Genomic DNA, 23,575 nt, shown 5'->3' with positions numbered 1-23,575 from the left:
ATAAACTCATTGTAAACACAGTCTCATAATGCCTCTTCTAAATCTTTAGAAACAACAACACTCCATATATTTATCAAGGATTCATACTACTCAAAAAAAGATAGATGTTCAAAAATGCAAATAGAAGGGTTTGATGAATGTCTTCGTAAAGATATTATTCGAGCGATTAATTTTCAGTTTGGTTAAGGTTTTATTAATTGTCATTGATTTTGCTCTTTATTTCATAAATCCCTCCAATATAACAAATCTTCTCTAGCCAATCTTTTGCTTGCATATAATTAAGAGACCAAACTAACATTGAGAAGATTGAAATGTTCAAATAGGTTTTGACAGAATATCCCAATGATTCCATGGGCCTTGCAATTGCCATGCAAGGAAGATAGATACCATTTTCCATGAAGATTGAAATGTTCAAATAGGTTTTGACGGAATATCCCAATGATCCCATGGGCCTTGCAATTGCCATGCAAGGAAGATAGATACCATTTTCCATGCATGACACGTTCTTTGAAGGAGTTGGACTCGAAAGCACAAACACTGTAGCATTTTTGATTACATTACTATATGATGAAGACAATGTTTATGATGAATTGATGATGATGATTTGTTTATGTTGAATTGATGATGATGATTATGTATTTTTAGATATAGAATCTAGATTTTAAAATATGAACAACAATATGAAATTCTTATATATATATATATATATATATATATATATATATATATATATATATATATATGCCGTATTGTATTTGGAATTTTTGAAAATTTGTCATATTTGTTTCAAACCCTGTATCCGTATACATTTCAGTGCAACTTAGAAATACAATAACAATTATGAAGACTGAGCATAGTTACATTTCTCAACATAATCTTGGTAGACTTGAGGAACTAGAAGTTGACAATTGCCAATCTTCTTAGGCCAAACAAGTCTCTATTTTAGTTTGTGGTTTGGCTTATTGTGCTTATTTTCCACTACAATGGTTATTTCAAGCACCATCTAGAAGTGTTGTGTCTCAAAGCTCACAAATGCTTAGATTCAAGTTATGTTTAAATTTCTTGTGACTGCTTTAGTGGTGACATATGGATATTCTATAATGGAGTGACATCGTAGCTTAGCTTAGCCTTGTGGTTGCTTGGAGTTCTTATGTGGATCTTTGATGGCATTGTCGCTTGAAGTTATTGATCCGAATGGGATCCTCAAACAATTCCATGATTGTTAAGAATGGATGACAGACTACAATAAATCTTCTAGCTATCAGAAATAACCTTTGAATAATGGTAATTTGCAGCCAGCACAGAGCAACGAGGACCTTCGGTCAAAGTGCGCTGACCGTTGGCCCACGGGGATTGTGCATGGCACAAAAATGGTAGTTGGGAAGCTCAAACCTAGAAGTGGAAGTTGTTTTTGATAATTGCGTATCGCTAGGCAAGCCGCAAAACCCCTTGAGAAGGAAAAGCCCCGAGCGCTCGGTCACAAGGGAAACCAGAAAACCGTGGGAAAGCGCTAAAATCGACAAGCGGGTCCCGCGCTCAAAACCGACGGAATATCGGAGGCACTTTGGGCGGTAAGTGGGTTTGGTCAAAGAACCAGCGATTCCATACACCGAATGATGCGTGTTTGACGGGGAGAGAGAAAAACTGCTTACATCGTGGACTAACGGTTGAGCAACTCAACCGTGCAAGATAAGTGAAGATTGTAGGATCTGGGGGCTCCAGATCAAACGACGAAGGTTCAACCCGATGGATGACTTGACCTGAGGGAGAAATAAGCTACGACGCATAAAGATTTGAAGTTTGATTTGACCAATGAGTCGACAAAAGGATTCGTTTTGCAGGCATTTGGGAAATAACAGAAAAGCCAACAATTTAGGAAGAACTGACACTCAGTTTGCAAGAAGACAGGTGGTCACCTCTTTGCGAAGCGTTACGCAGCAATGATGATGCAGGGCAGAGAAGTCCCAGCGGACAGAGGCAGGCGATCCAGAGAGCCAGGAAGCCGAAATGAACAGTCGGGGAATGAACTGGCTTTAAAGCCACGAGCTGACAGAGACAAGAGGGAGAGACAATGAGGCAGAGAAACAATGAAGAAGCTGAAGGCCAAGAGACATAGAAGGAAAAACAAAATTGCAGAGAATAGAGAAGCCGAGCTGACCATTAGAGTAAGGGCAACATCGAGCAGACAGAGACCAATTGAGGTCGAAATTTAGTAAGGAGAGTCTATGAACTCTAAGGACTTGGGAATTCCAAGTGCCATCCTATTGATCATCCTCTATCAAGTGAGACTCAGATTGAGCTCCTTATTGTAAGACTCTGCTTTAAAAACATAATAAAAAGGCCACCACTGAAAGCTGGACCAGGAGACGTAGCCTAGGAGGATTGGGTGAACTCCTTATTAAATTTTGTTGTGTTTCTGTTTTGCTTACTGTGATCTCTTACTGTTTCAAGTGTTTGTTTATTTTGCAATCTTATCGATCCATTGCCTAAGATAACATAGACACACACACCAACACATGAGTCTGTAATACCTTCATTAATTTCCTGAGGTCACCTAGGGGTGATTTCAGATCAGTTACTCAGCCCTTATTAAAGTTTTGGTCATGTTGTCGCTTGGATTGTACAAGCACTGCGGCAACGCTCAGGACGAGGGTTGTCACTTGCCCACTCTGTTCTAGCTGTTTCCCAACAACAGGCTATGGGGGGTAGTCCTTATGGAATGAAGTGAAGGAAAGCAAGCTAAGAATCAACTTACTTGGGAGACTTGGATGAGTGGCCTAGCCACTTGGTTGAAATTAAGCAATATTATTAATTAAATTAGATTTTCTATTATGAAACCAATGCCTTAATGGAGTCACAAATTCTTGCTTCTTATGAATTGAAACCAAATGACAGGATGAACACTTGACTAACCTATATGATATGAAAATCCTAGGACTTATGTGAGATGTTGTGATCTTGGTAAATTTTAGTTAAATGCGTAGTCTAACTGTAACCTTCTTTTAACTATTTTGAAGCTGGACTCCAAGGTAGGTTGTGGGAAGGAGGCTAACAGGAAGCAGGCTAGGGCTTGATTAATGATACCTTTTGTTAGACTTCTATCACTCGATGCCTTCGACACTGTAGAGACTGTGGCTCTGATGACTTCAAGGTCACCATGTTAACCACCGAAGAGTTGTTGAGGCCCCTCAAGCTAGATAAGGGTTGTCCTATGTCTCTATCATACTAGCTTATTCTAGGAGGTAAATTAGCAATGCTAGCTTATGCTAGGAGGTAAATTAGCAATGCAAATCTAGACCTAGTATGTTTATGCAAGAGATTATGAGTGAGATTTATCTTGATTTAAGATTTTTTTAAGTTGGCTAAGTACTTAATTAGAATATTTTTAAGAGTGTTTAGCAATAGTGAATTGCAATCTTAAAAAAGATAAAATGTTTAGAGATACAAGTGCAAATTTCAACAATGTTTCACAAGATACCAAGTAACCCAAGATGCCAAATGCTAACAATAGTCAGTTAAGATGTTGATCACAGATTTATGACAGTTTATACTGGCAATACTACTTTAGAAAAATCAGATCTTATCAATGGATAACAACAATGCATAAACCCTAAGTTACCAGGATTCAGATTCGGATTTGGATATGGATCTGCCAGTCTTTTGAAAACGCAGGATCTGGAAACGACAAAGAAGCGGCAAGTACAAGCAAATATAAGATATTTTATAATTTTTAAAATTAAAATTTATATAAATATAAAAATAAAAACTAAATTTATACAAATATTAAAAATAAAAACATATACTAATTTTTTAATATATAATTTTTTACATACAATAAATAATTCTTAATGTATCATTTATAAATATTAATTAAACATTAATTAAATTTATATAAAAATAAAAAAGCATATGTGATTTTTTAAATATATAACTCCAATTTAATACTTTTAAAATAATTATTAAATTAATCATAATATAATTAATGCATCATAAACACTAAGTTATAATTATTTATATTAAGCAAATTATTAAACTTATTTTGGAAAAGTTACTTTTAAACTTGAAAAGGAACTTTAAAATTGATTAAAATATAAACTTACTTTATGAACTTTAAAATATCTTCTAAATAAATAAGAGTTCACGTCACATGTATTAAAGTTTATAATGTCTTTAATACTATTAAAGTTTAATAAATATGAGTTCACGTTAGTCACTTGTATTAATGTTTATAATAAAGTTTATAATGTCTTTAATACTATTAAAGTATATAACATGGTCAACATAGAAATACTAAATTGTCGCTACGAACTTGCATTAAAGTTTATAGCGTCTTGTATGTCGCCACGAACTTGCATTAAAGTTTATATCGTCTTGTATTAAAATTTATAATATGTTCAACATAAAAATAATAAATTTTATGTCACCCAACAATTCCCTAGTTTATTTCCGCTAACAGATTTATTAATCTATTTCTTACCATTCCATTATCTTGCATTGAATTTCTCATTTTGGAATTTTGTGCTCCTATATGTTGATGATCTTTTGCCCACGAAAAGAAGATAGGCGGATCTCTGCGGATCTGGATCCGAATCCGTCTCTGATTCGGGGATCTGCAGATCTAGCCATTAGGCCCGACGGATGCGGTAACATAGAAACCACTTCAAATGATGAAACTTGCCCAACACATGAAACATAAAATTTTCAATTTGACCAACAATGTAAATTATCTTCTTTAACACACTTTATGATGGTGTATTCAGTGATATTTCAGATCTGATTTTAAAATTATAGCAGTGAACAATTATAGATGAGCAAGCTAAAGATGCCAAAAATAGATGGTCAATATGCCAAAAACTAGTAAAAATGCACTAGAACTCGAAATTCTCAATTTTTAGGGCTTTTAGGATATGTGATTCAGAAATTTCAGAACTGATAAACTTATTAGAACAGTAAATTAGTTATAGATAAGCAAGCTAAAAATACTGAATATGTTGCTCAGAATGTCTAAGTTTTTGCAGAAACTGAAAATTTCAGTTTTTGGCCCTTATTAAGTGTTTGATTCAGAAATTTCAGATTTGCAGAAAATATTAGTTATGCAGAAAAATCCAGCAAGCTTGAATGTTAGATCTATGCCAAAACTAAAATGCCCAAGAGGCCAAAATTTGTGAAAATGAAGATTTTGCAATTTTAAATGATTTCGACCATTTAGTTTATGATTTTAAGGCCTAATTATTAGTAATTTGTTTGCTGTACTAAAACTGCAGAAAACAAGGGTTTAGAGGTCAAACCCTAGTCTCAAGGCCTTGAAGATCCCACTGTTGAAAATCGTTGAAACTTTGGGATTACTTTCCCACTTGAAAAATAAATTTTTTGAGACCTCAATCCTTCAAAACTGCAAAGTATTTAGCCTTAAAAAATTCATCTTAGGGTTTCGGGTCAATTTTGGGGTAAAAGAGTCCCAGATGCGGGTGATTGACAGGCTAAAGGGTACGTTGGAGGCATGTCGAGTGGGCAGGTGTCAGTCCAAATGCGCCATGGGTAATGGTTATGCGATGGCGAGCTGGTCTCGCACACCTCTATTTATGGCAGCATTAATGCTGTCCTTCAGTCTCTTGGTTAATTGCGCAATGGCTCTCAGTATGTTTGTCACTCCCGCGGTTCCGTTGCAGGCCTTCGACTCCATAAAGGTCGCTGCTCTGAGTGTTTCCCTGAGCCACTCTGTTAGTTCGTTTCTGTTCGTCAATCTTTTGCTCGGCTCAAGAGCTTTCTCCATCCTCGTCTTTCGCTTGGCTCTGGTTCCAGGGGCTCACGGACTTGTATGGGCTCCATCTCCGCTTCTCTCTGAGCACTCGTTTCTTTGTCATCCCTCTCTGTGCATTCGCTCCTCTGTCAAGCCTCGGTATAACAAAATGCCGCGAGAAAGGCCTAGAATGGGGAGTAGGCGAGGCGGTTCCCGCGGTCGCGCCACCCATCAGCTGTCCACCCCCACCTCGGACCCATCCTCGGATGCGTTGGAATTTGGTCGCTTCAATTATCCAGCCACCAGAAGTGGCAGAGGCAGGGGAAGAGGGCGAGTTAGGATTGATGACTGTGAGCATAATGCACATCCCACTGCCCGTTTCCGCATTCCGTGTTCCCTGGCAAACTCCTCCTTCATAGTCTCGGTTACGATTGAAAAGTGTGAGAATGCCAGGGGTTCGGGAGCGGCTCATCCTGGGGTTCCTGCAGATCAGAGGACGACAAATCCAAATGTTAACCAGCGCCAGGTCATAGGAGGCCTTTCTATGGTGAATTCTGAAGCCAACGCAGGTCCGAGCGCGCCAGCAAGAGGAGAGCCTATAGGCTCAGAGGTCCATCCATCCGACTCTGATGACTCAGCTCAATTTGGGTGTCGGGTCGTTGAGGAACCGTATACCTCAGAGGACGAATGAACCAGCCCGTGCCTCCGTTTTGTGCTGCTTATGAAGAAGGAGTTCGCCTCCCTTTTGAGTCTCGGTGTTCATGTATGTTTCAGGTCTCTGTCAGTTAATGTTTTGTTTATGTTTAGCGATGGATAGCTGTGTGTCAATTTTGAGTTTTATGGAAGTTAAAAGCACTGTTGTAGGTCTTCCGTGGACAAAGGTCAAGATTTTTTTTGTAAAATGCCAACTTCATGGCAAGAATTTTCAAGGCAGTTGCCTTGCTGTAACACTTTTTGTATAAATAATAGGAGTAGACTGATTGAGAAAAAAAATAATTTAGGGGCAAAAGAGGCCAAGAATTGGAGAACAAGGCTAAGGGAGGCAAATTTGCGGGGATAAGTGGGCTGAAATGGTAAAAGGAGGCCAAAAACTGAAAACCCGCGTCTCGAAAATTTCCGGATTTGAATTTTGCCGTCAAATCTTCAGTAAATATCCCTACAAAATTGTCTAGAGACTAGATCTAACTCTTTTCTCACTTAATCTTTTGATCCAACCTATAAAAAATGAAATAAAAACACCCAAACCACAAATATATACAAAATACTAAAAATTCCCAAAACCTAAGTTAGAAAAAATAATTTACAAGTTAGATCTACAAAATTATTAACAAGATTTACAAATATACAAGGGTTTTAAAAAATTTAAATTTTTGAAAAAAATATTTTTATGGAGTTTTTTCCTTTGAAGAATCGCTAAGTAATAAAAATACTTTAGAAACCCCAATGTATACTATAGCCTTAGCGAAGATTTAATCCAATATATAAATATTTGGAATCCAAGCAACAATGATTCTTGCACAAGTTTGTGAATTTTGAGGCCAATGACTGAAGTACCTGCAAACACTATGAATTTATCTCAAAATATTTTGTTAGATCACATGGGGAATCAAACCACCTAAGTTTAACCCAAAACTATCAATAGTATGGTTCTATCTCCATCTAATGAAAAAACAAATCTTACCAATATTCAGCACAACATAGAGATGCCCGTACTCAGCACATACCACAAATCTATAAATAAGAACACCTTGAACTATATAAGCAAGAAAATATAAGCATTCTGATGTTGCTTAAAATAGATTTTCCGCAAAAGTGGTTTTTCCATAAGTATAGCACAATTTATGCTTGGCATGATATGTATATGTTTCCTGGGAACTATTGTGAGAAATATTTTATGAACTGAGGAGAAGTTGTATAAGCTGACACAATATTATGTGAACGGTCTGAATGCTAACCATCATTGTCATGCAGGCTGGAGCAATATGAATGACTTGGCCACAATAAAGGCCACAGTCAGATATTCAGTATTCAGGGGTGTAGTGAGCCTGACAGGATTGGAACTTGGGTCATTCTCATGAAAACTTCTCTAAGTTGCTGCTAGACCACAGCTCAACACACACACACACATTCTTGCTTTGGATAAGGTATCAGCTCTGAGGGGTATCTATTTTACCAAAAAAGTTTGGGACTTGAACCTGTCCTTGCTGGTAGAACACATCATACAAGAATGGAACCTCAGTGAACTAATGCCCTGTTGGGTTACCTGACAAATGTTTGATTTTAAACACAGAGCTGGATCAATATTAGAAAATAACTTCTCTGTCTGATGTTTGGGAAAACACAAAATCAATGTGACATAAAAACAAGATGTGCACCAAAAATACTGCATTGGAGTCTCATAGTTAAGAACAACTTTAGGCACCTGTTTGAAAGCATTGTTTTTCCATGCAGCTAGAAACTTGCAACAAAAGTAAAATATGTTCTCAGATCATAACTAGAAAAATACACAGGATCATGGCTGGATATTGAATTCAATGTGAACAACATAGGACATGATTTTTTAACAACTGACCAACAATAAGTCATTCTTACTTTTTCCTGTGTATATTAGGGCCACCAACATTAAACTGATCAGAATACAGCAATTTCTTAAACCATCTATGTAGACTTCTATTCTCCTTGACATCTGTGGGCATTCCATCCCCCCTCTTTGTTGTGTGTTGTCTTTTTGCAAGGAGGAAAGGTCTAATGAATTTGATTTTGTGTTATCAGCTAGTTGTGTGTTAGCATTGTTATGACAAACTTTACATATCCTCCATAACCATTTATTTGGGACAAAGGCACTAAAATAGAATAGAGTGCCTTTGCCATGTGTCAAAGATAAAATATAACTATAAGTAAAACGTTTGCCTCTGGAGACTGCATTGTTTTTTCACAAGGTATACCTCTAATTAATTTTACATTTACGAGCACAGAATGCTGGCCGGAATTTATAATTTTTGGTGTTTGATGGAGATTGCAGGTTCTTGGAGTAGAAAGGACTGCATCTCAACAGGAAATAAGAAAGGCGTATCACAGATTGGCTTTGCAACTTCATCCGGACAAAAATCCCAACGATGAGGTGTGTGAGACATGGAGGATATTTGAATTTGTTTAGTTATTGGAGATTTTAGCCATGCTTCAGACGTTGCATTAGCTACTGGCTGAATCAGTTTTTGAAATTGCAGAATGCCAATGAAAAGTTCCAAAAATTACAAAAGGTTATATCAATTCTTGGAGATCCAGAAAAAAGGGCACTTTATGATCAGACTGGTTGCATTGATGATGAGGTGACTTATGCATTGTCTTGTCATTGAATAAGTTCTATGCTTTTGCTCTTTTTTTAGACTGGTTATAAACTTATAGATTTGAATATGGATGATCTTTTCAGGAACTTTCCAAGGATGCAGTCAAGAATCTGTATGAATTTATGAGATCATTTTTCAGAAAGGTGATGCCAATGCCACTTGAATGCTATCTTGTAAATTATGCATGCTGGTTTAATGTGCTTTGAAATTTAGATTATTGCTATGGCTGGAGTATCAAGGACAAGTAAATTGTTAAAATAGGGAAAGTGGTGTTGATGTTCTTTGCGGTTCATGTAATTTACCTTTTAAATTCTTTTTTTCTTTGTTATTCTCTTGGTGGTTTTTTGGGAATTATTTTATTATCGTTAACACGAGTCTTTGTGCTCTGACAAAGGTTACTGAGGAAGACATTATAGAGTTTGAAACAAACTATAGAGGATCAGAGCAGGAAAGAAAAGATCTTCTGGAATACTATAGGAAGTGTAAAGGAAAGATGAACAGGTGTTAGTTCCATTTCTCTTATATTTTTAAAGAATTGATTTGTAAATGCATTTGTGCTTCTATGTTACATATTTTCTGATGACAGACATATGAGCAAATGGCTGATGCTTAGGTGAACTTTACAGGGTCTATGAATGGGTGCTGTGTTCTGATCCGAAGTTGGATAATCATCGTTTCAAAGATATAATTGATAGTGCAATATCTGCAGGTATGATTTCTTTATCATACATCAACCATTGTTTTTCAAGGAGCAGTGTGTTATGTTACAATAAGATCTAGCACCCACAGAGTGTGAAGTCCCAAGCATGAAGCACTAGCTTAAACATAAGTAGGAAGGCTATCACTTTTACCTTGGTAGCTCTTCCTCTCTCTTCTCGTTGTCTCCCTCTCTCTTCTCGTTGTCTCTTCTCCAACTCAAGGGGGGCTTTCCTAAATAATATTTCCAAGGGTGTGGAGTGTAGGCTCTAGGTGATGCTTGAAGAGTAAGTCTTAACAAAATAAATGGTTGTAGTATAGATAAAATGATGGATGTTGTGAGAACAAAAGATGACGGAAAACACCAGGACTAGTGTCTCCCAAACCTTGGGCAAAATAGAGTCAAAGAGGCACGTATTTAAAAGGGTGAAAGCATGAATATGCAAGGCAAATAAAAATTGCTATGCATGCCAAAAATCAGCCTTATTTTATAAAAAATTAATGCAAAAAACTTGTAAAATCCCACTTTGACAAACTTCTGATTTTCTTTAGAAATTTCTGAGTTTTTAGTTGGAGTTTCATTGAGATATTTCTTCTAACAGTTCGGTTACACTTTGCTGTAGGTAATGTTTTCATAAATTGGCCTCACTGTACATTGTTATTTTTTTCTTTTCTTGTCTCCAAATAAATTTGTAAATTTAATTATATATTCAGAAATACAATGCAGCTGGGAATAGACAATAGTAGCTACAGGAAAGGCATTTTTTTCATTCAACAGTTTGAATATACAGAGGGCAGACTTGAGAAATTAAACCTGGCAATGAAGATAAGCAATGAGAGTAAATTCCAGCAAGGACTTTCAGACCCAGAATGCTGCTCCAACACTTGCTCAGGTCACAGGCATTGGAACGAGTCTCCAGCATGCTGAAACAACAGTGATAGACCTCCTTACATGTCCAAATACTTGACAAACTGTACAGTGCTGGTCCTCTGGCTTATATCAGTCAACAATACAGTGTTTTGTGGCCCCTACAATGTCAGAATAAACTCCACGCAGAAGGGTAATCACAGCTATGTCCAGCAGAGGTGGTGCATTTGACCCACGTTCCAATTGATACTCACGGGCTGCACCAAGTTTGGTTATCTAGCTTCCACGCACAAGAGTAGGCCCCACGTCCAGCAGAAAATATACAGCCTGGGAACAATAGAAGATAGGCCCCACAGATGTACGTTCAACTCATTCTCTCACATGCAGTCCACAGATAACACAGAAACTGTTCAGCAGTTGGAATAACCCATAGTTGTGGCAAGGTGCTAGAGCTGCTCTTTCCAAGAGGAAAATCAAACCATTTCTTTTCACAGTTCAATGACCACAATGAGAATAGTGCTCTCGAGATTTAGATTCAGCCTGTGTTTGTTTCTGAAGTTTGATTTCCAGGGTTCAGATGGAGCTGGTTTTCTCGGACTTTAATGACTACTCAACCTGCAGTGATATAGAGAATATGCAATAATTTTTTTAAAAATCAACTGATAACACAGGAATACCTCAACATTTCTCAGAAATCTCGTTCTCCATTGAAGCTCAATGGTGAAATCTGAATGACTTCACTCTCATATCTAGACTAGGGGGTCTCGTTGCAACACCGAAGTCTGCTATGCCAGCTAGGGCTCCAAAGCCCTCAGCTTCCTCTTCCCACTCTCTCCAAGATCTCTCTCTTCAAACTCACACAATGCATGAAATGAATTAGAGTCTCCTCATTTCATTAGGATTGTCTTTTCATTTTCGCCTTCCCTTTTGTCTTTTCATCTTCACCTTCCCTTTTCTCTCTTTATTATTTTTTCTTCTTTTTATTAAATTCACTTTTGTAAAGTCACTTTATGATACTCCACTTTATAAAGTTAAAGTTACATCCAACTTGCCTAGGAAATATCATCCTTTCTCCTTCTTTAACAAAGTCTCCTTGGGCAAATTTAAGTCCCCTTATTAATTATTTCATCGCTTTAGCCTATGGGAACCATGTTAGGCTAACGGACTCCATCATAAGATTCCTATGGGGACAGGGACATTACAGTCCTCCCCGCCCAAGATTTCTTGTCCTTGAAATTTCAATAAGGGATGTTGATAAGGAGTGGTTATTACTGCCTGCACACCCTCCTTGAGTTCTATAACATGTTCAAAGCCTCTATCTGGTGGTATACTTGGAGGAATATCAACAAAAACTTTATGATATTTACAAAGTAATACTTGTATGTCACTTGAGTGTGGTCATGGCTGCTTTGACTATTTGTTATCTGTAATAAGGCACTCTACTGCCCACTCGATATTACTGTGTTTCAATACAGCCTCCATGTGATTGGATGACACGAGCTTCGGCGGGTATTTATGCATGGCTCTCAAGACTACCTTGTTGCCATCTATTGGATCATTGAACTCCATTTCCATGTTCCACTGATCTGTGGTGTACTTTCCTATTTAATAAATCCACTGACACCCCAACACTACATTAGCGTTTGACACATCCACTACAAAGAAGTCATTTGTCATTGTATAGTTTCCCGTGGTGAGTTGTAGCTTGGGGATGTACTTGTTGCAGTCCATCTGATGTTACTTGGGTATGATGGCTGTAAAACCATCAAATTCTGCTGTAGGATTTGCTCTTCGTTCCACCAGCCCTGCATCTATGAAGTTGTAAGAAGCCCCACCATCTACCAATATTGTCACCTTGTGCCCGATTATAACCCCTCTAACTTTGAAGGTATGGTATCTAGGGAATCCTGACATAGAGGCAAGAATAGGAGCTTGGCCCTTTGCGTGTAAGGACTCACCTCCAACGGTTTGGTGCCCTTATCTTTGTCCTTGTGCTGGTCCTTGTAGCGGTCCATGTGCTTGCTCCACATCACTGCCATCATTGTCACTCTCTAAGTACACCTCAATGTAGTGGGCCTTGCTTGCTCTGTCTTTGCGTGCACACTTCTACCCTGGTGCCCAAGGTTCTTGATAGTTGAAACAAAGCTTTTTCTTCCTCAACTATTTTCGGGTCTCCTCATCCAACTTTGGTTTCCTGATCCACTCCTTTTGAAAGGGCGGGCCTTGCTTGCTTTGTCTTTGTGTGCACGCTTCTACCCTGGTGCCCAAGGTTCTTGATAGTTGAAACAAAGCTTTTTCTTCCTCAACTCTTTTCGGGTCTCCTCATCCAACTTTGGTTTCCTGATCCACTCCTTTTGAAAGGGCTTGACCTCATTACCCTTAGGAGTGAATTTATTTTTGGAAGCTGCATCCTGTAAGTCCCTGGTTTTATTGATTGCTGCACAAAGTGTGGTGGGTTCAAAACTCTTGACCCATCCACGTAGAGGTTCTGCCAACCCCTCTACAAATAGCATCACCAATCTGGCCTCTGAAATATCTGTGACCATGACCGCTAGTCTCTGAAACTCTGCAATATAAGCCTCCAGACTACCCGTCTGCTTGAGTTGTGCTAGCTCTCTAAAATGTATCTCCGGATCCTTCCTGTCAAAGTGCTCAATAAGCCTTTGAGTGAACTCTGTGTATGAGGTGATGTTGTTATGTCCCAATGTCACCAACCCATGGTACCACCACTCATGGGCCTCACCATCCAAGTGCAAGGTGACCAATTTGATAACCTCCTCCTTTGTCATATGACGTACTTGAAAATAAGTGTCTAATTTTTTCATCCATGATCTTGCTGAGTATTTGGACGACCCATCAAAATAGGGGATGGTCACCTTCCCCAGTGTTTTCTGCAGCTCATGATTTTGCCTTGGAAACCTCTGAGATGGTTTGGGCCAACTCTTTAGTTGAAGATGGCAGAAAATAGTGAAGCTCATAGCAGCGTGGAAATCCCATCCTAGAGATTGATATTGTTCCATGTAATTTGCATAAGGGATTCCAAAATCAATATGATCTGTTAAGTCTTCTGTAGCCTACTACACAAATTGAGGCATATTGGGTCTGGCCATTTTGCTATCAGTGCGAGATGGGTTTTGTACACAAGTCCAAGCGTGACTGCTTTCAACACTGTTGGACCCTTTCCCGTTCAATGGCTCTTTTCCAGTGGGAGCCTTTGTGTGTGTCATACCCTTCAGTGCCTCCACCATCTCTTTTTGGCCCTTGGCCAAGTCATTTAAGGCCTTGAGTAAGCTATTAAAATCTTTTTCCTCCTTATCCCCCATATTTGGTCTTTCAAACTCAAGTGTTTTCTCTGACCCTTTACCCTCTTCTGGCATCTCTTTACTCTTTGTATCAGGGATATCATCCTCCGAAAGGGGAGTTGGTTCTTTGTAAGTATGCTTACTCCTATATGTTATCCTTTTGTATGGATTTTCGTCTGTCATGAATTTTCCAGTCAATTGTTTTCAAGCCAAACCCACAGGCTGGGCCAAGATTAAGGCTTTGATACCACTGTAAAATTCCGCTTTGACAACCTTTTGATTTTCTTTAGAAATTTTTGAGTTTTTAGTTGGAGTTTCAATGAGATATTTCTTCTAACAGTTCGACTACACTTTGTTGTAGGTAATGTTTTCATAAATTAGCCTCATTGTACATTGTTCTTTTTTTCTTTTCTTGTCTCCAAATAAATTTGTAAATTAATTATATATTCAAAAATACAATGCAACTCAGAATAGACAATAGTAGCTACGGGAAAGGCATTTTTTTTCATTCAACAGTTTGAATATACAGAGGGAAGACTTGATAAATTAAAGTTGGCAATGAAGATAAGCAATGAGAGTAAATTCCACCAAGTACTTTTAGACCCAGAATGCTATTCCAACACTGGCTCAGGTCATAGGCATTGGAATGAGTCTCCAACACACTGAAACAATAATGATAAACCTCCTTACATGTCCAAATACTTAGCAAACTGTACAACGTTGGTCCTCTAGCTTATATCAATCAACAATACAATTTTTTGTGGCCCCCACAATGTCAGAATAAACTCCATGCAGAAGGGTAATCACAACTACATCCAACAGGGCTGGTGCATTTGCCCCATGTTCCAATTGATACTCACGGGTTGAACCAAGTTTGGTTTATCTGCTTCCATGCACAAGAGTAGGCCCCACGTCCAACAGAAAATATACGGCCTGGGAACAATAGAATATAGGCCCCACAGATGTACGTTCAGCTCATTCTCTCACACACAGTCAACATATAACACAAAAACTGTTCAATAGTTGGAATAACCCATAGTTGTGCCCAGGTGCTCGAGCTGCTCTTTCCAAGAGGAAAATCAAACTATTTCCTTTCACAGTTCAATGACCACGATGAGAATAGTGCTCTCTAGATTTAGATTCAGCCTGTGTTTGTTTTTGAAGTTCGATTTCCAGGGCTCAGATGGAGCTTGTTCCCTCAAACTTTAATGACTCCTCAACCTGTAGTGATATAGAGAATATGCAATAATTTCTTTAAAAATCAACTGATAACACATGAATACCTCAACATTTTTTAGAAATCTTGTTCTCCATTGAAGCTCAATGGCGAAATTTGAATGACTTCACTCTCATATCCAGACTAGGGGGCCTTGTTGCAACACTGAAGTCTGTTATGGCAGCTAGGGCTCTAAATCCCTCAGTGTTCTCTTCCCACTCTCTCCAAGAGCTCTCTCTTCAAACTCACACGATGCACTAAATGAATGAGAGTCTCCTCAATTCCCTTCTTTAATGAGTTTAGGATTGTCTTTTCAACTTTGCTTTCCCTTTTGTCTTTTCAACTTCACCTTCCCTTTTCTCTCTTTATTTATTTATTTTTTAATTAAATTCACTTTTATAAAGTCAGTTTATGATACTCCACTTTGTAAAGTTAAAGTGACATCCAACTTGCCTAGGAAATAACATCATTTCTCCTTCTTTAATAAAGTTTCCTTAGGCAAATTTAAGCCCCCTTATTAATTATTTCACCGCTTTAATGTACGGGAACCATTTTAGGCTAGCAGACTTCGTCATAAGCTTCCTATGGGGACGGGGACATTACAAAATTATCCCGTGAGAGCCATATATGCTACTCTTAAACAAAGCCATGAAGGTGATGTTATATTAGTTCAAGCAACATCCTATTTTGTTAGTTGCAAGCTATTATAACAATGATGAATATAATAACAATCATGAATAAATAAGGATGATATCTTCACATTAAATTAACCAAATAGTAAATACACCAATACAAATATTTCCACCAGCTACAAGGGTTTCCTACAAAATAAACACGTGAAAGAATTGCAAAAACTAAAGCCTCACACAAGATAGATTCAATACCTCCAATTTTTCATTAAACTTGCCAAAATGATGTACAATGTAGCTCAAGGGTAGAGGTCCTTAATCCCCAAAATCCCTACATTTATTACAAAAGAGACAACTCCTTTTTGTAAAGTGATTCTCGTCTCTCTTACAATAAAAAATCATTTTTCTTTTAACTAACTCCATGATTAGTGTAACAACAAAACTTATAGCTTGTTGACTTTATTTGTAAAAATACACAGGTATTTTGTAAATAATATTATATTAATATATATAAATGTACAAGGATATTGAATGTTACAATGAGGGCTTGCATATATACCTAGGCAGGTGCCCCTTGATGAATGGCCATGTCTTTTTAAACATGCCTTTTCATTAAATCAATGACTTATTTAAAATAATCTCTTACTTTGATTATTATTTACATTTATTTTTATTTATTTTATTTGTTATGAATTATATTCATAACATTGCCTCTTTCTTCGAAAAGCTTTGTCCTCAAAGCTTAATTGACGACAATTTCCTTCACGTTGCCTACTCCTTGCATTTGTAAGTGGTACTGTTGAGCTTAATCCATGTTCCTCTTGCCCTTTCTTTCTTCTCTCACTATTTTTTTTTAAAATTATTATTATTATTTTAAATAACTATTTTTATTATAAAATATCTTTATAATTGAATAAAGTTAAGCTATAATATCTTTATAAGTTATTATTTTTTAAATATTATTATTATTATTTTTAATATATATATATATATATATATATTTGAATTATAAAAAACTTTATAGTTAGGTTTTATATATTCCTCACGTCAATGGCATAAAGGTTCCACGAAATGACAATCAGAATGCAGACGGTTGTATTCGTTGAATATTCCACTAGAAATATCAATATTCCACCAGAAATATCATTGTTTGACCATTATTGTCGAATAGTTGTTTGCGACTGCTGGAATTGGATGGTACGGTGGATGTTTATGGCATTGGTGTTCACACAGTTTGACGAATTCGGGCAGCAATAGGGTTCACACCGCTTGACGTGGAGTGTTGACTTGTGGTAACTAGAACGACTGGCAGCAGAGTCTGATGACAGGCGTGTTGGGAGGTGTTGGTGATAGTGCAAAGTTTGACCTGTAACGATAACAACAAACAGGGAGGTTTCATTCCGCAGTGGCAACCAAACACAACGAACAAGAAGAGCCCGAGATCCGATTGCCTGAACTAAGAGAATTTGGGGTACGGTTGCCTAAAAAGGAGGAACGCGAGGCATGGTTGCCTGAATCGGAAGAACTCAAGGCTCGGTTGCTTGAACTGGAAGAGCTAGTGGTCTGGCTGCCTGAATAGGAGGAGCTCGAGTGTGGGTTGTCAGAACAAGAAGAGTTTGGAGGGCCGTTTCTCTTGCATCAATGACCTCCAAAAGCTTTCTCTGGTATTTATGCCCTATTACACGTATCTTATCACTTGTGTGGATCAAGGAACTTCTTTACAACACCCCAAAGTATCTTGAAACTTGGACCACCATTGATGATGAACATCTGATGCAAGGTCTCAGGGTAGTTGTCCCCATTAATTTTTTGTAGACGCACAACCAGATCGAGTGCAACCCTAGTAAAATTCTTCATGCCCACACCATGCACATCCAATATCGTAGTAGTTGAATCTATGTGCCTTTTCGTTGCTATAGAACAAGCAAGCAATTTTTTAATTAGAGCATTTCAAATCCCTTTTCTAATCTCAAAATGCCATCATCCTTTTAGAGCATATTCGTTCCATCTTAAAAAATTGCAAAGGAAATTGAGTTTGAAATGTTGCTCTGAGTCGGTCCCTTGTCTAATATATTGCACTGAAACTGTTTGTCAGGTGATCCCACAACATTTTCAGTTTTGACCTTAGCAATCCCAAAGTCACCCTTCAAATTTTCTCGAGGATCCTCGCCTTCAAGATCAATCTGTTTATGAAAATTAAGTTGGGTGTCTTCCCTGTCAAGTTTATCATTCTGATTATCCACCAAAATAGCTCTGTTCTTACTCTCACCTTGACCTTGTACTGGAAAGAGATGACTTGCATTGGGCCTATCCAATATCATACCATCTATCCTCTCATAATCTGCCACAACCTCAGTTCTAATTGCTGAACTCAAGTCTTTGTCAATTTCATTAGTAACAAGAGTTTGAAAAACGTCTGCTTTATCATAGCCAAGGATGGCCCTTGATACATCTTCATCGTTATCTATTTCGTGACTTGCCAAATGTGTTTTTTCGTCGGCAAATTTTGCAAGGCGCGTATCACTAAGATATGCATTATCCTGCCACGTAGATTTTGACTCATCTGCAACTCTTTTTTTTGTATTAACTGTTCGAAAGGTTGGTCTAAACTTTTCATAGTTTTCATCAATAGGTCTAATAGTAATACTCAACCCTCTTTCTTTTGCTGCCATGCTTTTATTTGCGGAGGATGACTCTACTGAAAAGGAATTGTCATGAGGTGGCCTCAAAGGATCGCCAATATCCACTTTTCCATCATTTTAATCTTCTATATATTCATCTTCCTTATTATGGATTTTTGCATAACTTTTCTTTAGACATGCTGTAACTTCTGCACATGATTTTTCTAATCGCTGAAATGCTTGTTGAATTTTACTAAACTGCTCAATGAATTCAGGGGGAAAGTTTAACGACATATTGTGTGACGGATAACGTTCAAAGACTCGCATGGCTCTTATACTACTGGAACAACAAAACTTATAGCTTGTTGACTTTAATTTTAAAAATACACAAAGGTATTTTGTAAATAATATTTTTATTAATATATATAAATGTACAAGGATGTTGAATGTTACAATGAGGGCCTACATATATACCTAGGCAGGTGCCCTTTGATGATTGGCCATGTCTTTTTAGACATGCCTTTTCATTAAACTAATGACTTATTTAAAATAATCACTACTTCGATTATTTTTTTTTCCCTTGGAAAAAGTCGTAATTTCTATTAACTTAAGAAATTACATTTTGTAGATGCTGAGGCATATGCATATGGAGGCTTTACTTGCCTTATCAGGAGACATATAAGTCTGTTTACAAAAATTTTGACTGCTGAGTGGTAGATCTCCTCGCAGGGAGTCTGGAGTCAGTGTTAATCAAAACTGCCCTCAACAGCTAGAGGGAAAAAGAAGCAAAATATATATATCTTCTCTGTACAGAGAGAGTACTATGTCTGTCTATACATAAACTGTTTTTACAACCGACTGATAGAAAAACTAATACATGTTTTTACAATAAGCACTTCAAAAAACATGGGCTTAGAGCCCAATTTGTCCCTGTTCTATAAACGGTCTGTGGTAATATTGATGGTGGGTACCATCAATCTCCTCCTGTATCAGCCAGACATTGTCCTGAAGATGCGTTGCCTCTTTTGAAATTTGGTCAGCCTCCGTGTTTTGTTCCCTGTAGATATGTCGACAGACAAAAGAGTCAAATATGTTTATCAACCTGTGAGCTTCCTCCATAATATATCTGAGAGAATATGCATTGCATTGAGATGTATTATTGAGCCAATTACATACGATTTTTGAATCACGAAATAACTGCAGATGTGTACAGTGATGAGATAATGCAAAATGTATGAGGTGTTTTGCAGAGCAGAGTTCGGCAAAATTGTTCGTGCCCATCCCCAAGTTTATTTGGATTTTGAAGCAGTGTTTATCATTCAGGTGTAAAATCAGTCCCCCTCCACATCCAGCTTCCTGGGCTGAGCCATCAAAATATGCCCAAGGTTTAGATTTATCTATGATCTCCGGGGAGATGATGCGCTGAGGGGCAACGGGGTCCTCTTCTGGAAGGAGATCATAATCTGAGATTATGTGCTGAGTGATGGATGGCCAGTGTGGTTCTCTGAGATTGAAGATGGATTGATTCCTAGCTATCCAGATGGCCCAGTTGACAAGGAGAGGCATGTTCCAGGCTTTGCCTTTATGAGCAAGGCACCATGAGTTCCAAGCATCTTGGATGTTGTTGCCTTGCCAAGGGAGTAAGGAAGGGTAGTGAGCAGATATACCGTTCCATAACTCTTTAGATGAAGAGCAATTCAGGAAGAGATGTTCGGTGTTCTCATCAGCCATACGACACAGATGGCATCGGAAGGGGTCGTGGAAGGATCTCTTCATCAGATTGGCACCCGTAGGGATCTTGTCTAAGAGTATATTCCACATTAACAGGTAGGTGCGTGGGGCGGCCTTGAGTTTCTAGAAGGATTTCCAAGTAGGGTCAATAGATTGAGGTTTATGGGGTTCCATAAGGCAGATGTATCCTTCTTTCGGGGAGTAAAGACCAGACTTGGCAAGGGCCCAGATGATTTCGTCGGGTTCCTCTGTTAAGCGAATGTGGGCCTGTGTGAGGGCTTCAATATATAGCTGCCAGTCTTGTCTCCAATGCACAGGTATGTCCAAATCATAAGCTGTTTTCCAAGCTTGTTGAAAGACAGTGGTGTTGTTGTGGTCGCCAATGTGCTTGATGTATATGATGCCTCTATCATTTAGGTAGCTAATTAAAGCGGCAGGTAACCTGTGAGCGTTTCCGCATCCTACCCAAGGGTCCGATCCAATGCGGACAACGTTTCCTTCCTTAATTCTCCAGGTAATTCCAAGTCGCAGCATGGGGAGAGCGTTCATCATTGCCTTCCATATGTTGGAGATATTGCTAGCTGGGGGACGAGACTGTCTGAGCCAATCCATCAAAGTTGTAGGCCATATATATTTCGCTAGTGCTACCCGGGTCCAGAGACTATTAGAGCTGATGAGCTGCCAGCCCAGTTTAGCAGCCAAGGCTTTCGAGAATAGCTCAAGCCTTTTTATGCCCCATCCTCCCCATCGTTTAGGAATAGCGATGCGATCCCATTTTACCCAAGCAAAAGTTTTCCCAGGTTGATTTCCCTTCCATAAGAATCTGCAACAAATGTTTTGTAGTCTGTTAAGTATGCCTTTTGGAATCCATGCAAGCGTCATCCAGAAAACTGGAGTGGCCTCAATAACAGCCTTGATGAGAGTTAATCTGCCAGCCCTGGATAGATATTTGTGGTACCAGATCTGTAATCTTTTCTCCACTTTTGCAATAAGCCATGTCCAGTCTGCTATCCTATAACCGAGAGGCTTTAAACGGAAGCCCAGATATTTAAGCCCATCATCCAAGTTAAGAGCAGAAAAAGGAAAACGCTGGGTAGTATAAATAGACTCATGCTGAGAGCAACCAATAATGGTGATGGTGGATTTACCTTCATTAATCATCATGCCCGTAGCCTGTTGGAAGAGCTTGAAAATATTGTACATAATTGAAGAATCTCTGATGCTTCCGTTTAAAAAGATCAGAACATCATCAACAAACAGAAGATGAGTCAGATAGAAATTATCCGAGATCTTGATGCCAGTAAGCTGATGTCTGTCCTTCGCCGCAGTGATGGATCTGCTCAGACCTTCCATAATGAGGAGGAAGAGTAGCGGGGAGAGGGGACAACCCTGTCTGAGTCCCCTTTCTGATAGGAAGAAGGGGGTAGCTTCACCATTAAGGAGGACACTATAGGAAACATCCTTGATACAACTCATAATCCATTTAATGTAGGCATAAGGGAAGCCAAGGTGGGTAAGAATTAATCTGATGTAGAGCCAATTTGCCCTGTCAAATGCCTTAGAGAGGTCCACCTTGAGAATCATGCCCTTCTGCTTCTTAGTCTTCAGAGTGTGGAGGAGTTCTTGAGCAGTGGCAATCGCTTCGTGTATCTGTCGATGTTGGAGAAAAGCAAATTGTTCAGGGGATATATGACCAGGCAGTATAGGCTTCAAGCGATTTGCTATAATTTTGGCTATAATTTTGTATAGAACATTACAGAGAGAGATGGGTCTAAAGTCATTAAAGGAGGTAGGAGAATCAGATTTCGGAATAAGGGCAATGAAAGTGGACTTGATGGCTGCATGAATACTACCTTTCCTCCTACTGTCCTCCACGATTCTGAGTAGATCATCACCCAAAATGTCAAAAAATGCAATAAAGAATTCGATGGTCCACCCATCCGGTCCAGGGCTCTTGTCTTTTTTGAACCATTTAATGGTGGCCTCTAGTTCCTCCTTCGATACAGCCATCGTCAGGTTCTCCGAATCCTCTTGTTCCACAAATCTGGGGAAGTATTCAGCTACCCGCATTATCTCAAGTATGTTTTCCATACCGGGTGCCTTGTAAATGGATTTGAAATGTTCGTTAGCAAGTCTAGCTAGACCCTGCTGATCAGTAATCCTCTGTCCCTGAGCATTTTGTAGTTCCCAGATGGTGTTAATGGCTTTTCTGCCATTTGCAAATTTGTGGAAGAACTTAGTGTTATTGTCTCCATCAGACAGCCATATGGCTCTACTTCTAAGGCGCCAGCTCTCCTCTCTTTCCTTTAGAATTTGTGTGCGCTTAGATATAAGAGTAGAATATAGATCCTTGTTTTCTGGTGCTGTGAAGGTGCCATCTGACGAGTCCTCAAATGTTGCAATGGCTCGTTCGGCCTCCTTCAGTATCTTGTCATCATTAATCCGCTTCAGGTGAGCCCAATTTCTGGAGAGGCTTTTGAGTTCAGATAATTTCCTTAAAAAACCAGTAGTATGCTCCTCCTCTTCCGAGATAGGATTTGATCTCCAATACTCCGATACAAGCTGATGATAGCTGGGATCCTTGAGCCAAGATGCATTGAATTTGAAAGGGCTTTTAATCCTCGGGGTATCCTCAGAGAGTTCCAGGAAGATAGGTCTGTGGTCAGATAAACCCCCGGTTCCAACCCACTGTCTAATGCGAGGGAGGAGAGTGAGGAAAGCCTCTTTTATGAGGAATCTGTCTAGTCTCCTAGCTAGGCTCTGATCACCACTTCTATTATTGGACCAGGTATAATGTAACCTGACAGGAGGGATGTCAACCCAATGATGGTCTTCAAGTAAGGTGGAAATCAAGTCGGACAGGTTATCCGCTTGGGCCGAGTGTCCCCAGGATTCACAGTGTCCCAAGGAGAAGTTCAAATCTCCTCCCAGGATGATGTTGTCTGCCCGGAAGAGTTCAGAAGCAAACAAGGTTCTCCAAAATGGTTCTCTGTCCACACAAGGTCCGTAAACGTTGATGATACGAAACTCAGTGTTGAGAGAGCGGTCCAATAAGTCCATACCAATGAAGCCTCTGCCTCCCCAGGAATTTCGAAGAACCAAGGATTTATTACAGAAACCGATAGCAATACCCCCCGATCTCCCAGATGCATCCAAAGCATGGAATGTCCAGTTCGGAAGCCAAGAGTGAAGAATAGGAATGAGGGTGTCAGCCGAGCAGAGGGTTTCCTGAAGAAAGATCACTTCTAGGGCAGTCGAGGTGAGCAGTCTTCGCAGGGCTAGTTTTTTATGGGGGCTAGCAACCCCTCGACAGTTAAAGGATAGAACTTTCATGGAGGGATAGGCTGAGGGCCGTCTCTAGCTCTAAGGGCCCTGTCAATCGTTTGTTGTCGCCCAAGGGCAACTTCTTCCCCCGCTGTATGTCT

General features: G+C 38.9%; 1 protein-coding gene across 2 annotated transcripts in view; it reads left to right on the top strand.

The window, feature by feature from the left end:
• The window catches only part of LOC149212229 (chaperone protein dnaJ 6-like), an 83,096-nt gene that overhangs the window by 2,433 nt on the left and 57,088 nt on the right, over window positions 1-23,575 (top strand). For both annotated transcript variants that reach the window (XM_089391786.1, XM_089391785.1), the window contains exons 2-6: window positions 8,763-8,861; window positions 8,968-9,069; window positions 9,171-9,230; window positions 9,482-9,588; window positions 9,714-9,796. In XM_089391786.1, the coding sequence (XP_089247912.1) occupies window positions 8,763-8,861; window positions 8,968-9,069; window positions 9,171-9,230; window positions 9,482-9,588; window positions 9,714-9,796 (451 nt within the window). The remainder of the gene's footprint in view (window positions 1-8,762; window positions 8,862-8,967; window positions 9,070-9,170; window positions 9,231-9,481; window positions 9,589-9,713; window positions 9,797-23,575) is intronic.

Source organism: Pinus tabuliformis, chromosome 1_1 (assembly GCF_031772625.1).
Source record: "Pinus tabuliformis cultivar Carrire ecotype Pingquan chromosome 1_1, CPIR1, whole genome shotgun sequence".
In the NCBI taxonomy this organism is placed as follows: domain Eukaryota; kingdom Viridiplantae; phylum Streptophyta; class Pinopsida; order Pinales; family Pinaceae; genus Pinus; species Pinus tabuliformis.
Note: the sequence above shows the minus strand (reverse complement) of the source record. Positions and strands in the feature narration are given on the sequence as shown.